At 33.1% G+C, this 16,005-nt stretch overlaps 3 protein-coding genes across 5 annotated transcripts; 1 reads left to right on the plus strand and 2 right to left on the minus strand.

Annotated features, from left to right (window-relative positions):
* The first annotated feature begins 93 nt into the window (after positions 1-93).
* Positions 94-10,505, plus strand: LOC128896368 (proton-coupled zinc antiporter SLC30A1). 3 transcript variants are annotated; one of them, XM_054159717.1, is made up of 8 exons: positions 94-484; positions 6,568-6,759; positions 7,731-7,953; positions 8,101-8,362; positions 8,732-8,849; positions 9,389-9,604; positions 9,712-9,822; positions 10,199-10,505. In XM_054159717.1, exons 2-8 carry the CDS (start codon positions 6,583-6,585, stop codon positions 10,394-10,396), a joined length of 1,305 nt encoding a protein of 434 aa, XP_054015692.1. In that variant the 5' UTR covers positions 94-484; positions 6,568-6,582; the 3' UTR covers positions 10,397-10,505. The 3 variants fall into 3 exon arrangements, with proteins under 3 accessions (XP_054015692.1, XP_054015690.1, XP_054015693.1); XM_054159715.1 differs by lacking the exon at positions 94-484 and adding an exon at positions 6,191-6,332; XM_054159718.1 differs by lacking the exons at positions 94-484; positions 6,568-6,759 and adding an exon at positions 7,182-7,644.
* A 317-nt stretch (positions 10,506-10,822) lies between these two features.
* On the minus strand, positions 10,823-12,174 carry LOC128896369 (NADH-ubiquinone oxidoreductase subunit 8-like). The gene is made up of 4 exons (XM_054159719.1): positions 11,850-12,174; positions 11,415-11,676; positions 11,096-11,288; positions 10,823-11,014 (listed from the first exon to the last, which is right to left on the minus strand). Exons 1-4 carry the CDS (start codon positions 11,875-11,877, stop codon positions 10,883-10,885), a joined length of 615 nt encoding a protein of 204 aa, XP_054015694.1. The 5' UTR covers positions 11,878-12,174; the 3' UTR covers positions 10,823-10,882.
* A 1,796-nt stretch (positions 12,175-13,970) lies between these two features.
* LOC128896370 (transmembrane protein 242-like) lies at positions 13,971-15,584 on the minus strand. The gene is made up of 2 exons (XM_054159720.1): positions 15,352-15,584; positions 13,971-15,008 (listed from the first exon to the last, which is right to left on the minus strand). The coding sequence occupies exons 1-2, from the start codon at positions 15,392-15,394 to the stop codon at positions 14,632-14,634; spliced, it is 420 nt and encodes a 139-aa protein (XP_054015695.1). The 5' UTR covers positions 15,395-15,584; the 3' UTR covers positions 13,971-14,631.
* Positions 15,585-16,005: the final 421 nt, after the last annotated feature.

The raw sequence follows: 16,005 nt of genomic DNA on the forward strand, positions 1-16,005 counted from the left end.
CCTTTACAGATTTCAAAATATCCGCGTAAAAGTTGTGCAAGAGTTTACCTTTCTATGTATAGTCCGTAAACTTAGGTTAGAGACAGAAAAACTCATTTCGTCTTTCCTAGTCAATTTCGGAACATGTATCATTAGATCACCGTTGGTAGTTTAAAAAAATATGATGGAGTTTGATCATCTACCTTTGTCATTACCTTGTCAATGGTATCTGTAACGTAATGGCGTGTGAGATTTTGTATGAAGTTGCGCGAGTTGACTCTGTGATTTTAGTACATTTTATTTTCCCACGTGGTTCTTCAGCAATGTATCAAAACATTTATGGCTTGAAGTGTTCAGAAGGAATCTAATGTCATCTTCTATTATTGTTTCCACTTGTGGATACACAATAGCACTGTGTAATATGTCCATAAACAGTTTGTATTTTGGTGCCACTTGATACAATTTTGATATATTGTACGAAGAATTATAATATTTTATTCTAAACGTAAGTACATGTGATTACGTTTGTAGCGATTTAGCAAAATCGATCGAATAAGATGTATGAATAACTTAGATATCATCAATTAAATTTAAACTGTTTCTTTGTTTAAATTGTCGAACGTCATTTTTACAATTTTACTTCTTAAATTTAAACAAATTACTCTTTATAAGTAACTTTATATGCAATAACACGAGACAGTTTGAAAAGTTTCTACATATCGAATATCTGTTGCAAAAATTTATTAAATCAGTTGTTAGGTTAGTGTTATTAAATGAAATTAAAGAAATTAATGCTTCCTAATGAAAGAAGATTTTAAATGTCACAAGAAAGAGAATTTGTTAATATTATGCTTTGTTGCTTGTTTTACTTTTTATAGTATAAATTTGTTTCATCGTACAAAGTGCACAGTAGTTTAACTGACATGTACATGTTTGACAAACATGGCATTTCTTATTAATGTTTATATAGTGACTATATCATATAGACTGTGTTCCTTATCTCATTTAATTCTACAATATTATCTCTCTTTTATAAACATTCATCATAAAAATTATGATCATTGCTACCAAAAGATAGATCAACAAACATAATGTCAAAGTAAAATAAAATAATATCAAATCTAATATTGTGTATTTAATAATATTGTGTAGGAATCAAAGTTGTGAAACAAAATGTTTACAATATCTACAAATTACAATAAATTAATGAGATGAAATGTTCGTCGTAGTAGAACAACAAAATTGTATAATTAATTGCAAAAATAACTGAATGCAAACAATTTTTGCAAAATACTTCTTTCAATATGTAGAATAAGTTAAATTCAAGAAATTTACATTTTATTAAAAATAAACACTATATGAGAATAATATGTTAATGTTATTGTTATTTAGTATTTTTTTTTAATAAGGTAATTTGTGATATAAGTGTTTGAAAGTAGATATATATACGTTTATATAAGTCTACAAAAAATCTAAGATGAAAATGTCTCATTATTTCTGAGATACATTATGCATATGCATGTAAAGATAAATTTATGATCTTTAAATATGCTGTTCTAACTATTTTCTTATCTTACGGGAGTGGTTGACAAATTAATTCTATGAATGCATTACAGGAATGTTGAATGACTCATATTCTTTATGTGAGTCATTGTGTTGTAATCCTCTTAAACTTGTATGTCAGTCTCATAGACTTTCAAAAATGAAATCCATTTATTTTTCAGAAATCATTAATAGCACTGGTTCCCCACTCCTTATAGATTTCTAAATAGAGCTTACGTTTACATCAGAACAACCAAACATTCAAAACAGTTTTTTGTAAACTCAAAAAATTAAACAAAGAAAGTATTGTTTCCAAATCATTTTTAGCAATTTTTTATTTTATTATGACTATGAATAAATATTAAACGTGCATTTTATATAAAATAAATATAATTTTTATATAAAAATGTCTTTATTAACAACTAATTTAGCAACGTCAGTAATTAAGTTCGACACAACACTATAGTGATTTTCCTATTGTTTGTAAAACTTGATCAATTTATCTATTATATGGATCTCATCATTCTGTTTTTGTTGTATTAACATGGAGACAGATCCAAGTGTAACATTCAGTTTTTAATGGGCTTTTGCATGGGAAATGCTGAAGCTATTTATACTTAGTTGTATGGCCGGTTGGATTGACTGTATGTTAATAGTGTAGCGGTTATTTAACGTTAAATAAAGATTAAGAAAGTAATGGCAAATAAAGTGCATTTTATATTGAGAACACGATTTCGCGTCTAAATAATCTACTTATACAAACCATCTAATACATACATCTATACTATGTATCTATAATATATATACATCTAAAATATTTATAATTTTTAACCTATTAGTATTCCTCCTCCATGGGATTCATACAGCATATTAGAGACATGTATTCTCAATCTAAAATACTTCTACTTTGCCATTATCTTATTCATTTTTATTGATCATTAAGGCACATAACGGTTTGATGAGTTCACGGTGCAAGTTGGTAGTTGCTGTTATTTTTTCTGTGGGTGCTCACATTTTATTGGGACAACGCTTACTTTTTTTATCGCAATTTTTATTTACTATATAATAAATGAAACGCGCAACCATATAGAGAGGGAAAATTCAAATCAGCATATCATGAAACTTTTTTCAATCTGAGGTTTCCTTTATTTACTATGAATAAATGGGACCTCACATCGAAAGGTGATTTAGGACTTTTCAGCTTGGATTTTTTTTGTTTATTCAATGTGATAACTACTCACAAGTATTTGAACAGCTTCGCAAGTTGGGAAAAGTACAGGTTATTTAATAGCTAACTAATATTTATTGTTTATGTTTTTCTTGCAATACACTCTAAAGTTGAATATATATTAATAATAATGCCGTTTTGAAGAATAATCAGGTGTTAAGAGGATACATCTACTCCGACGAGTAAACAAAATTTTGCATTCCAGACACCATATATACATATGTATATGTATATACTATAAATCAATGTTAGTTGTTTTTTCGATATCTAATGACCTTTCACCCCTCACCTCCCAAATGCAATAGACAATCGGACAGCTTGACCCAAAATTTCTTTTTTTTTTTTTTTCCGGAAATTAATCCGAGCGCAATCGATTGCATAATTGCATAAATCATTTATGAGTGGTCCTGAATAAACCTACAAAATTAGACCCGATCTGTGTAATACACTTAATGCGATCTCCTTATAAGAAACAAACGTAATTGTATATAATTTGTACGTTGTATGTAAAAATAAATATTTAGAGTGTAATATTAACTGTAAATATACACACGGTGATAGTGATTCGTATAGTGTAAACAATCAATGACTGAGTTCGTTTAATTCCTTCCTATTCACGGTATTATACGTGAAATAAACATTCTGATTCTTGAGATCCCTTTTGATTGTCCAATCATGCAATATTGTTGTTGTTTATACCTCGATAATTTGTTTTCATCATTCTCGATCTTTTTAAGGAGGAAATCTACAGGATGTCCCAAAAATGTTGTAACACCTTGAAAGGAGTAGTTCGGGAGGTGATTTGAAACAACTTTTTCCTCAGCAAAAATGTTGTTCGAGACTTCGTTGCGGAGATATTAACAGAAAACCCCGACCAATCAGAGCGTGTAGCCTACACTACCGCGGCCGCTCCAACGGTATATGCGCGTTCTGATTGGTCGGGGTTTTCCGTTAATATCTCCTCAACGAAGTCTCGAAACACATTTTTGCTAAGGAAAAAGTTGTTTCAAATCACCTCCTGAACCACCCCTTTCAAGGTGTTACAACATTTTTGGGACACCCTGTATAAAAGATTCCTGCAACTTCTCGGGGAAGCCCCGAAATTTTATAGGATTCCCCACGCCTATACCACAACATCCTATTTTTGTTTTTTTCATGGGAGAGATTTCTTGCAGGACGCATTTTTTTTGTAAATAATAAACTACCTAATTGTAATAGAATATTTTATTTTAAATCTTTCATTCACAGATATATTCAAAACATTAAGTTCTTGTAAAGTTGTTACTAGGTATCACAGATTTTTAATAATTATTTTGTAGAATTTTGCACAATTTGTTGTACATAAATTAATTACGCGGAGATTAAATGTTTTTAATGGTTTCAACTGCTCTACAGGGTGTCCCAAAAATGTTGTAACAGCTTGAAAGGAGTGGTTCGGAAGGTGATTTGAAACAACTTTTTCCTTAGCAAAAATGTTGTATGAAGCTTCGTTAAGGAGATATTAAAGGAAAACACTGATCAATCAGAGCGGAATATGCCGGTGGAGCGCCCGCAGTAGCGTATGAGCGCGAACGCCTAGCCGCTCCAACGGTATACGCGCGCTCTGATTGGTTGGGGTTTTTTGTTAATATCTTCTTAACGAAGCCTTGGACAACATTTTAGCTAAGGAAAAAGTTGCTTCAAATCACCTCCCGAACCGATTTTTTCAAGGTGTTACAACATTTTTGGGACACTCTGTATACATCAAATTGTTTAAGTAATGTCATCTTGCGTTTCAAATGCAAAACAATGATAACCGACTACGATACGGAAGGAATATTATAAACTGAGCCGTTGATCTATTATGCCATACGCTTCACTCTCGTCGATTATACTGATTATACATCGAGAAGCATTAAGTTCTGCCATTTAAGGGGAATAAAGCACGCTAGAACGCATCCCGTTTTCTTTCTCAGTAAGCGTCTAGTTGTGCGGCTGTAACGCTACCTGGTGTTATTTAAACATTATAATAGGTTATCAATCCAACGGACAGATTATTTTCATTACATTCATCATTTTATATCATTTATATCACGTTATAACTTATACAATTTGCCTCAGCAATCGTATTACAATCAGGAAGGAAGTGATGATTCATAGAAAATCTAATTGAAAGTATAAATTAATAGAAAAGTCACATTGAAAATTTATTGGATATCTGTGTGCTTGATTAATTGTAAGTCTTCAGCACAGCTCTGTATGCAATAACATAGCAGCATTTTGGATATTTACTATAATAGAATTAACCTTGGAAGGTGATTGCCATATCTTTATTTACTAAAACAAAACAGTCTGATAACTGAATAAACAACAGTCCGCACTGTAAACCATTTTATCAAGGCTTACAAAATAAATGGACATGCATGCACTTTACTAATCGTAGATCTTGATGTAATGGATTTCAGTATAGACTGTGTTTGATTAGAATGGCACGACTGTTTTTCATTCAGTCATCAATCACTCATTCAGACCGATTCATCTAACATTTATTTTGTATATTTTATTTGAATGATTACTTTTTATTACACATTTCATAATGTAGAGTACATCAATATATGTAGAATATTGGTCCTTTGTTATATTGTAATCTATGTTACAATTTCCACAGATAACATATTTCAAACATTTTGTGCTACATATATAAATGTTTTGGGTATTATGACGTATTAACCTTTTTGCTACCATGGAGCTAGCTGAAGTTACTATGTCTGTATGAGAGATGCAGGATTCAGATCTGTTACTTTGTTGTATTATGCAATTTATTTAAGTTATTCTTGCTTTATCCATACAACTGTTCTTTCTCTAAGCAAATGCATTACAGTTATTCATTATTATAGTAGATTTATAGCGATAATTGAGCAGTATAATGGTCGCTAGACTGCTGATTTCATGCATTTATGATGTACAATAATATATTCAACATACATAATGTAGGTTGAATATATTCTACAATTATTATAATGGTATCGTTATTTTATTTTGGATAAGTGCACATGCCTTTGGTTATGTTTAGCATACGTTTATTATATTAGTTTATATCATAAATACATAAAATCCACAGCCTAGAGACCACTCGTGCACAGAGTTAGTAGCTCGATTGACCACCAAGATGGTCGCCTGTATCAAAAAGGTTAACATCTAAAATATCGTGTGCTACTTTGTTATTTAAATAAAATGTGCAAAATAATACTTATATAATATCGGTATTCATTCTTAAAACATAATGATGGGTAGTTAATAAAAAGATAATAGGTTTATTGGATTGATAATATATTGAAAATTTTACATATCGTGGAGCTATTCTCAGAGCATTGTTATTTCATAGCAATTTATGCTATTGGTCGCTTTAGGTTAGCCACGTCGAGGTTAGATGTTTTGGAAGGTTCAACCTGGTCTATCATGCGATCGATGACAGAGTGAATCTATAAAATGCTGTCTAGCGTTTCAGCCACGCGACAACTAGAAGTTTGCCAAGATAGCGAAGGGGTTGCATTTGGCATGCCGTATTCCCCAAAAGTGGCAGAAATGAATGTCTCCCTGTTACGTAAGTGCAATTATGTTATAGTTGTTCATGTGAATGTGGAGATAAAGTTGAGAAACAGTTGCTAAATTCGTATCTCTTACTGACATCAGTAGTGTATGAAAATCGCAGTGTCTGTAGAAGATATGGAAGTCAGCATCGAGGTGTTGAGAATGCGGAGTTTTATCAATTTCTTTCCTCTATGGATTATTATATACCGGTTGATTATCGTTATGTATGATTCTGAAATTACTTTTAGGGGCATACAAATACCATGGGTCGTTACACGGGAAAGAAGTGTCGCCTAATGACAATGTTATGGCTAACAGCTCTATTTTTCTTAGTAGAAATAGTAGTGGGTTATGTAACTAACTCGATGGCATTGATAGCTGACAGTTTTCATATGCTGTCTGATGTAGCAGCATTGGTTGTTGCATTTCTTTCTGTAAAGGTAAGTTATGTTCACTTATCTTTGTTCTTGCAGGAGGATCTTGTGACAGGGATGAGAGTTTATTTTGAATGAAATCTGGTTAAAATGTAAAATTGTAGATGCTGTCTTTAGATATTTGTCTTAATGTTGTCAGTAAAAATTTAAGTATTATAATAGGGTGAGTGTAAGTGTCCGAATTGTACAGACAAATGTAAAGAATTTCTACATCCTTCATGAAAAGTAATTGATAAAACAAATTCTCATATATAAGCTATTTATGTAACAGAGTTAGAAAAGAATGTGATATACAGTATCTGTATATACCATAATATATCTGTGTATACCTGTATGTACGTACTAGTATTTTGAACTTGCCAAAATGCAAACAAACATACAAGCAGCGGCCGTCACTGCGCGTGTCCGCCATAATGTGTCCGTCCATTATGGTCCCTGCATGCGTCATGCAGTGACGGCCGCTCTTCGTATGCTTGAATATGTATACTCGTTATAGTTACGTAGCGGTAGAATATTCTTTCTATTTTTAAGTATCTATGAACACAAAGTTATCATCTTAACCACTTTGGTACGAGCGTCGACTATAGTCGACAGCCACAGAGTGACCAGCTGGTGGTTAAAGTGGTTAAAGTTCAGATATAAAATACAAAACTCACTAGTTGTAGAAGGCTTAAACTGAGCAATTGTTAATTTTTCGAAGCAATTAAGAAATACAATTCTATTTAGATATATTCGCAAGGGAACTTCCCTGATAGGACCGCCGATATTTAAGTGTGAATGCTGTATTGAAATGCTGAAGATGGCGAACACGGCGGTCCTCGTGAAATTCTCTTGTCAGTTCAACATATCGATTCAACTTATACTATTAATGAATGTTTATTGTTTCTAAAGGTTACCTTCTTAAATTGTTTGTGTAGAGTCCTTACAGAAATTGTTTTTGTAATTTGATAATTACTTGTATTTTTATAAATTTTCAGATGTCGCCAAAGAAATGGTCTAAAAATACATTTGGCTGGGCCAGAGCAGAAGTTTTAGGTGCTTTGGTAAATGCTGTTTTTTTAGTTGCATTGTGTTTTAGTATTACCGTGGAAGCATGTAAAAGATTTATTGAAGTAGAGGAAATACATGAAGCTAAATTACTTGTAGCGGTCGGCGCACTTGGGTTACTAGTGAATATAATTGGGTTGTGTTTATTTCATGGTAAGTCACTCTACAGGGTCAAACTTTTATATTAGTATTTATTTGTATCTCCTTTGATGCAAGGAACGAAGAAAGATAATACAAGGAAATAATCTTTCAATTTGAAAATTCATATATATATATATTACGTTACAATTTTGATTGCAGAACATGGAAATGCTCATGGACATTCACATGGTATTTCTCGAAGCCATAACAGGCTTAGCTCTTTAGTTGGAACAGATGACAATGAGAATGATGAAGCTTATAGGCCATCGACGCCTCAAGTGAAAAGGACACATGGTCATTCTCATGATGCAAGTCAAATGAATATGCGTGGTGTATTTCTTCATGTACTGTCGGACGCATTAGGCTCTGTTATTGTAATAGTGTCTGCTTTAATTGTCTGGCTGACGAATTGGAAATACAGGTAAATAAATTGTCTAATTTACGTATGTGGAAAGTTGATATTATTTTATTCTTTTAACAAATGAAAAAAGTGGAAAATAAATTCGAAATTAATTAAATGCCTGCAGTCCCGCGTAATGTTTTTGCTTTCGAGTAGCATAAGTTAAATCTTTTGATTAATAAGTCCTTGGATCAGTTAGTGTTCTACATTACCGATTGTTACCAACAGAAAGTGCCAAGATTATTGACAGAATCCTTCTCCTTCATTCGAATGTATTCGTGTACAATATTTAAACAATTTTAAATAGTATGTAATAATTTTCGTTCAACTTATTACTCATATAGTATTTAATTTTATTTAATGTTTATACGGAACATTTCTTTTTTACAGATTTTATATTGACCCGGCTCTTTCACTTTTGTTAGTTATTCTTATTCTGCGGTCAGTGTGGCCGTTACTTCAAGAATCTGCGTTGATTCTTTTACAGACTGTACCAACACACATTCAGGTGAGCACTACGATGAGAAGTTTGTTAGTGACAATGATATTCCCACATATACAGGGTGTCCCAAAAATGTTGGAGGTCCTTGAAAGGGGTGGTTCGGGAGGTGATTTGAAACAACTTTTTCCTTTGCAAAAATATCGGATGGGGCTCTGTTAAGTAGATATTAATAAAAAAAAAACCGACCAATCAGAGCGCGCGGATACCGTTGGAGCGACCGCGGTAGCGAAGACGACGCGCTGAGCGCCGACGTCAATATCCTTCGATGCACATCGAGTCACTTTTTCGCGTACGAGAGCGGCTACCCAGCGCGTAGCCATTGCTATTGCGGCCGCTCTAACAGTATACGCGCGCTCTGATTGGTCAGTGTTTTCCGTTAATATCTTCTCAACAAATTTCGCTAAGGAAAAAGTTGTTTCAAATCACCCCCTGAACCACCCTTTTCAAGAACCTCTAACATTTTTGGGACACCCTTTATACACACTGTGTGTATATCTACAAGTATAATGTACATTATTCTACGCAATATATAATGTTTTCTCCAGGTTGATGCTATTCAACAACGCTTATTAGAAAATGTTGATGGTGTATTGGCTGTACACGAATTTCATGTATGGCAATTAGCTGGCGATCGCATTATTGCTTCAGCGCATATAAGATGCAGAAATTTGTCGGAATACATGAAAATTGCCGAACAAGTAAAAGAATTTTTTCACAATGAGGGCATACATTCTACTACTATACAACCAGAATTTATTGACGTAAGTACATTATTTTATATATTATGCAAGCTAATTTAAAATGAATTGTACATGATAAATCTTATCTTGTTACAATGACTAATAAAATGTTATCGATAACATTTTAGTACCAGTCAAATAGTGAGATTAAGGAAACACCAACAGAAGATTGTGTGTTGGATTGTCCAAAGACTGACAAGCCTTGTAATCATGCAACATGTTGTGGTCCCTCTAAGCAGGTATGTGTTTTAAATTTTGTTGCATGTTATTTCTTTACGATAACTCCAACGCTTCTACAGTATAACCTCAAGAGAGATACAATTTCCCGTTCTGCATGCCCTAAATCAAAATGTCTTGGCCGATGTTTAGAAGCTATTAAATCAGATTCAAATACAGTTATAGGTAACTGTTTATATTTAAACTTGTTAATCAATTTGCGCACAACGCTCGATAACTGCTTGTCTTAATGGGAGATTAAAAATCTATAGTATGTCAATTGCTTGAGTAGTAGCCTCCTTCCCTGCTTGTTGTCCATATATAAATTCATTGGTGTCTTATTTTTGGATATTTTTGCTACATTAAACTTGAATGTAATTATTTCATATTTGTTTACAGGGTCGTGAAACTCCTTCGCCAGGAGAAACACCATACATGTGCAGACAACGTAATAGTCTCGCACGCTCAACTGGTTCTGTGAGAGGTACAGAACAACAAGAAGTAAATGAAATGGAACGTGGACATTTGCTATCGCTGCCTGTCTCGCATAACTCCGTCCAACTTCCACATTCTCATGTTAATACACCAGTTGTCTAAGTTATCATCGTATTATCAATACCTACCTCTATAACAAAATCTGCGGCGCGTTACAATGTTATTATAAAGATTCAATAAACTGATATACATAAATGTTTTATTGGTAATATTTTCTGGGCTAAGTTCTGGGAATGCTAAAAGCAGCGGTTCCTGTAAGATCACCAAAGTTAAATGGCATTGGGTGCGGTTAGTGCTAAGATAGATGATTACGATAACCTAAGAACACTGCATTAATGTTAGCTTTGGAGAGGACTGTCGACAGATGGAAAATTTAGAGCTTATAGTCATTGTTGTGCATAGTTCTCCCAGGAGGAGGTGGTAGGATAACATGGCTCTGTCCTGTTGATGGAGTAATGAGATAAAGAGAATGAATCAAATGAATGATGCAATTGATTTGGAATCGAGTGATTTAATAGTAAACGAAACTTTAACTATACTTATAGTTTATTTACTATACATAATTTGTTACTACACTTCACAAATTGTTTAACGATACAAATGATCGGCATGAATATTACTCGCAATTTCAGATTCCCACCTGTCTCCATTATTCAAAAGTTTTTCTTTATTATATAACATTTCTTCGTGTGTTTCTGTAGAAAACTCGAAATTCGGACCCTAAAATAGTTAATATAAACATAGCAAACCGTTTTTAAAGCTAAAAAACTTTATTATAAAAGGCCAAACTATTGTCAGTACCTCTACAATTGCATCCACTGGACAAGCCTCTTGACAAAAACCGCAATAAATGCATTTAGACATATCTATATCATATCTTGTTGTTCGTCGAGAACCATCAGCTCTTTCTTCTGCTTCAATAGTGATAGCTTGAGCAGGGCAGATTGCTTCGCATAATTTACATGCAATACATCTCTCCTCTCCTGAAGGATATCTAATAAAATAAATGAATTGCATTTTGTTAACAATAAAATTTAAATTGAAAGGGTTCTTAAACAGAATGAAAATTTGAAGTTTGATAGAAATAATATATATATATATGTATTCATTTATCAATTACCTTCTTAGTGCATGTTCTCCTCTAAATCGTGGACTTAAAGGTCCTTTTTCAAATGGATAGTTTATCGTTGCTGGTTCTCTGAAAAAATGGGACAATGTAATTCCCAGTCCACGAACAATTTCTAAGAAAAATGCTTTCTCTACTACTTGGTCAGCAACGTCATTCCATGTTTTTACATTTTCCTCTTTACAAACAGAATAATATTTACTTCGAGATGAGGGCACAGTCAAAACCTTTGGAGTTGTTTGTAATAGCTTCAAGCCTGTCAATTATTAGAAGAAAAGTCAAACGAATAATTAAAATGAAATTGTTACAGACATTATGTAATTGTACTGTCGTTGGTATATACGTTACTAATATAGTAAGCGTTAGAGGTTATAATATGTTGTAATGTAAAATAATTAAAAAATAGTCAATATTAAAGATTACATTTACCTAATGGTGCAAGCTTGAGAGATGACATCTTGAAATTGTAAAAACAACTTCTTAGTATACGAATAATTAATATTGAAACTTCACTAAACACATATGAAGTAACAATAACCTTCTTCGATTACAAAATTAACAATTTCGTACTTGTCATAATACGCACTTGAATAAATGCACGTATATATCAGAAAGAGTGCATTCGGTTTAAATCCTTCTGTCCAATTTAGGTAAAGTATCTTCAAGTATCTTTCCTTACCATAATTCCCTGCAAGCTAGTGAATTGAGCATGCTAAACTATAAAATACTCCTACAGAGGCGAAACTCTGACATTTTTTAGATCCCGATTTTGAGAGCGCATGTGTATTCTAAGAAGGTGGTTATTTCCCAACTATACTAGTCAAAACCAAACTTAAATACAGAAAGTATTAATAAGTATTAATAATTTATTTTCTATAATATAATTTGTAACTTATTATTGTGATAGTGATTTTTAATGAAAAAAAAGTTGTAATTGATATAATTACAGTTGCAATTAGTTTGTCAAGTATTATTTTATCCAACATAATCGTGCAATCAAATACGCGGCAACTTCGAGACGACAACCGAATTGAAAAATAAAGCTACTAGTGGTTGCTGCATAAAAGGAGCACCTCTGCGCCTATGAGATGACAACCGAATCGACAAGGAGGCTAGTATCGGTTGCTGTATATTAGGGGCATCTCTGCGCCAACGATCTAGCAACCGGGTCTACAAACAGGCTAACTTCGGTTGATATCTAACAGGGGCATACTCGTGGTTACTTGATGACAACTAACATTTCGTTCACTTTTCGTTCAGGCCGCGTTAGTCACCGGTGACTGACGCTAACTTTTCGTTCACATTTGAATAGCATGGATACCTCCCAACACCTCCTTTTAACACCTCCTAAAACCTACTAACACCTTATAACATCTTATAACCTCTCCTGAAACCTCCTAACACCCTCTAACATCTCTTAACAGCTTCTAACACCATCTAACATCTCCTAACACGTCCTGATATCTCCTGAGACCTCCTAACACCTTCTAACACTTCCTGACATCTTCTTACAACTTTGCTCCGCTCGAAACTTCAACAAAGTTGCAGCGCTAAAATTACAACAAAGTTACATTTCAAAAGTTCAACAAGATGTGGAAGATCGCTTCGGCTGGAAACTTCCGAGTTGCCACTTTGTCGAAGTTTGACCAGAAGCTATTTGCAACATTGTTGAATTTTGCCCGCTCAAAAGTTCAACAATGTTGCAAATTGGGGAGAGGGAACTTTAAGGGGAATTGTAGCAAGACATGAAAAAAAATATATACCAGGAAACAGAGGAAATTGAAGGGAAATGTGCCAGAAAATAGAAGGAAAATGAATGGAAATATGTCAGGAAATGAACGAAAGTTAATGGAAAATGTACCAGGAAATGAAGGGAAATTAAAGGGAAATGTACCACGAAATGAAGGGAAATTAGAGGGAAATGTGTCGGGAAATGAGGGGAAATTAAAGGGAAATGTGTCAGGAAATGAGGGGAAATTAAAAGGAAATGTGTCAGGAAATGAGGGGAAATTAAAGAGACATGTGTCAGGAAATGAAAGGAAACTAATGAGAAATCTAGCAGGAAATGAAGGAGAATTACTTTCCATTCATTTTTGGTTTCGATTTGTATTGTACAAACTGTTTTACAGTCAAAAGTATCATACAAAATTTCTTTTTTCTGTCGGCTGCCATAAGTCTTATTGATTGACACAACACAACACACAATGACAGACCCTGACAGAATCGAGCAGCCCCTGAGCACCAGACAGACTCAACCTGAACCTGATAACCCCTGAAGGTCAGAATTTGTTAGAAGGCCCCCTTGCAGAAGGCAACATTGTTGCAAAATGAATATTTTTTATTTGCAAGTTTCTATCTGAAATGTAAAGTTGTGAAGTGTGTGGTTTTAGGTGTTAGTATGTATTGTGCTACCTCTTCATTAATTATATGGTACATCTGGATTTGGGAAATACAGATTTTAATTAATAACGTTTCATTGTCATCTAAAAAATTACTTGTAATTTAATGAAGTTTTTGCCTTAGGATTATATTAAAAATCTATTAATAAATAACAGCTAATGTATTACATATTTAATGAATTTGTAACAAATGTTATATTATAAACATTTAATGAAACAATGCTTCTACATGTGTATAACAATTTATGTATACAAACAAAAAGTTACCCCTAATTTAATTACAACATGGATAATAACTTATTTCTTGTTACAGTTACAATACAAAATTTATTACTATTTACATTATATACAAGTCGACAACTTAAGGTTTATTTATTACTATTACACATGTACATATATACAATAGTACAGAAAATTGTCATAAATATTAGATATAACATAATATTTTACTTTTACATAATATTAGACTTGACAGTTTCTGTTAACGTTAATAAATTAAAACATGAAGCCACTTAAAAAATAGAAATCATCATAGTATTCTCTAAGGTGACTGTACTCGCAAACAAGTTTGATCACTTTTATGTAATCATCAAATATACTTCCCTTTATAAATAGTTTCTTGAACTTTTTGAACATACAACAATTTCGTTTCTTTCAAAATTTAATGTGTATGAAAATAATTGTTTATCAACTTTGTACGTGTCATCTCTGACCTCATTTTAAATTAAATATTTTATTTCTAATGTATTTACAAACTAAAATAATCTTTATGATTATTTTTCCATTCAATTCTAATTTGTAAACAAACAAGCTTATTTTTCTTTACCCCATTCCTCTGAGACATATCTCAGCAAGTCGGTAAGGTTCTCAAATTCAGTTCTACTTTGAGGAGGATCATTCTTTGGTATACGCGGTAACAGAGATCCAACTTTTAATCGAAATTCTTCGGCAGTTTTAGCTCCAGAGAACTTCCAAATACTATAAAAAAGCAATCCACATCCACTAATCGCCCACACAGAACCCCAAAAAAGTGCTCTTGTAGCAAGCATTGCTCCTGACTCTGGAAGACCTTTTCCTCCCAGGACTCCCATATCGAAACTTTTTGTATCTTGTTTTTTAGCTGATGACAAGGCACTGCAAAAACCAATCATAGCAGAAAGTCCTGCTACTCCGCTTAAAAAGATTGTAGCTGTAACACAAATAGCAAAATTCCCCAAATAATTCAATTACATAAATACAAGTTAATAACAAAAAATAAAAGACAGTTAAATCTTTATCACTTCACAAATTTGGAATAAAATTATAGTCTAAATCACATCGTCAAACTTCTAATTAATATTTAAATAACATATTTTAGAGTTATTTTCATTATTTATTAACTTCATGATTAAAATTTCAATAAAAATTTGAGTTATCCTTAAGAAATGAGTCTATTTTGGAAAAATACATGTTATATAAATTTGCGAAGTTTTGATTTATTGTCAAAATTAAATGAAGTGTAACCCATAATTGCTTTTATAACATAAACCTACCATACAAGTTTTCTGTTTGTTTCTTCGTGCTTTTGTCAGACATGATGATTGCTTTGCATTATAATGTATTGTATATAATGTCAAGATATATCGCGTTATCGTGATAATAACAGCAACTTTTGCCTTCGAAGAAACTCGAAGAAAACTAGAACAGTTAGAAATAATTTATAAAATTATAACCATGCTGATTCCTCAGTGGTTTACATGTACACCATAGATCACAGAGTAGTTTTACAGAGGCGAAACTCTCGTCAGAAAAATTAAACCAATGGTTCAATATAGCGTCCTGCCTAAGTAAAGTAAAGTATATCCACGAAGAGTGTACAGGGTGTCCCAAAAATGTTGTAACACCTTGAAAGGGGTGGTTCGGGAGGTGATTTGAAACAACTTTTTCCTTAGCGAAAATGTTTTGCGGGGTTTCGTTGAAGAGATATTAACGGAAAACACTGACCAATCAGAGCGTGAGTATGCCGGTTGAGCGTAGGCTACGCGCTAGGCGGCTGCGCTCATACCCTACTGCGGGCGCTCCACCGGCATACTTGCGCTCTGATTGATCAGTGTTTTCCGTTAATATCTCCTCAATGAAACCCCGCAAAACATTTTCGCTAAGGAAAAAGTTGTTTCAAATCACCTCCCGAACCACCCCTTTCAAGG

This window comes from Hylaeus anthracinus, unplaced genomic scaffold, assembly GCF_026225885.1.
Source record: "Hylaeus anthracinus isolate JK02 unplaced genomic scaffold, UHH_iyHylAnth1.0_haploid 0, whole genome shotgun sequence".
Lineage (NCBI taxonomy): Eukaryota > Metazoa > Arthropoda > Insecta > Hymenoptera > Colletidae > Hylaeus > Hylaeus anthracinus.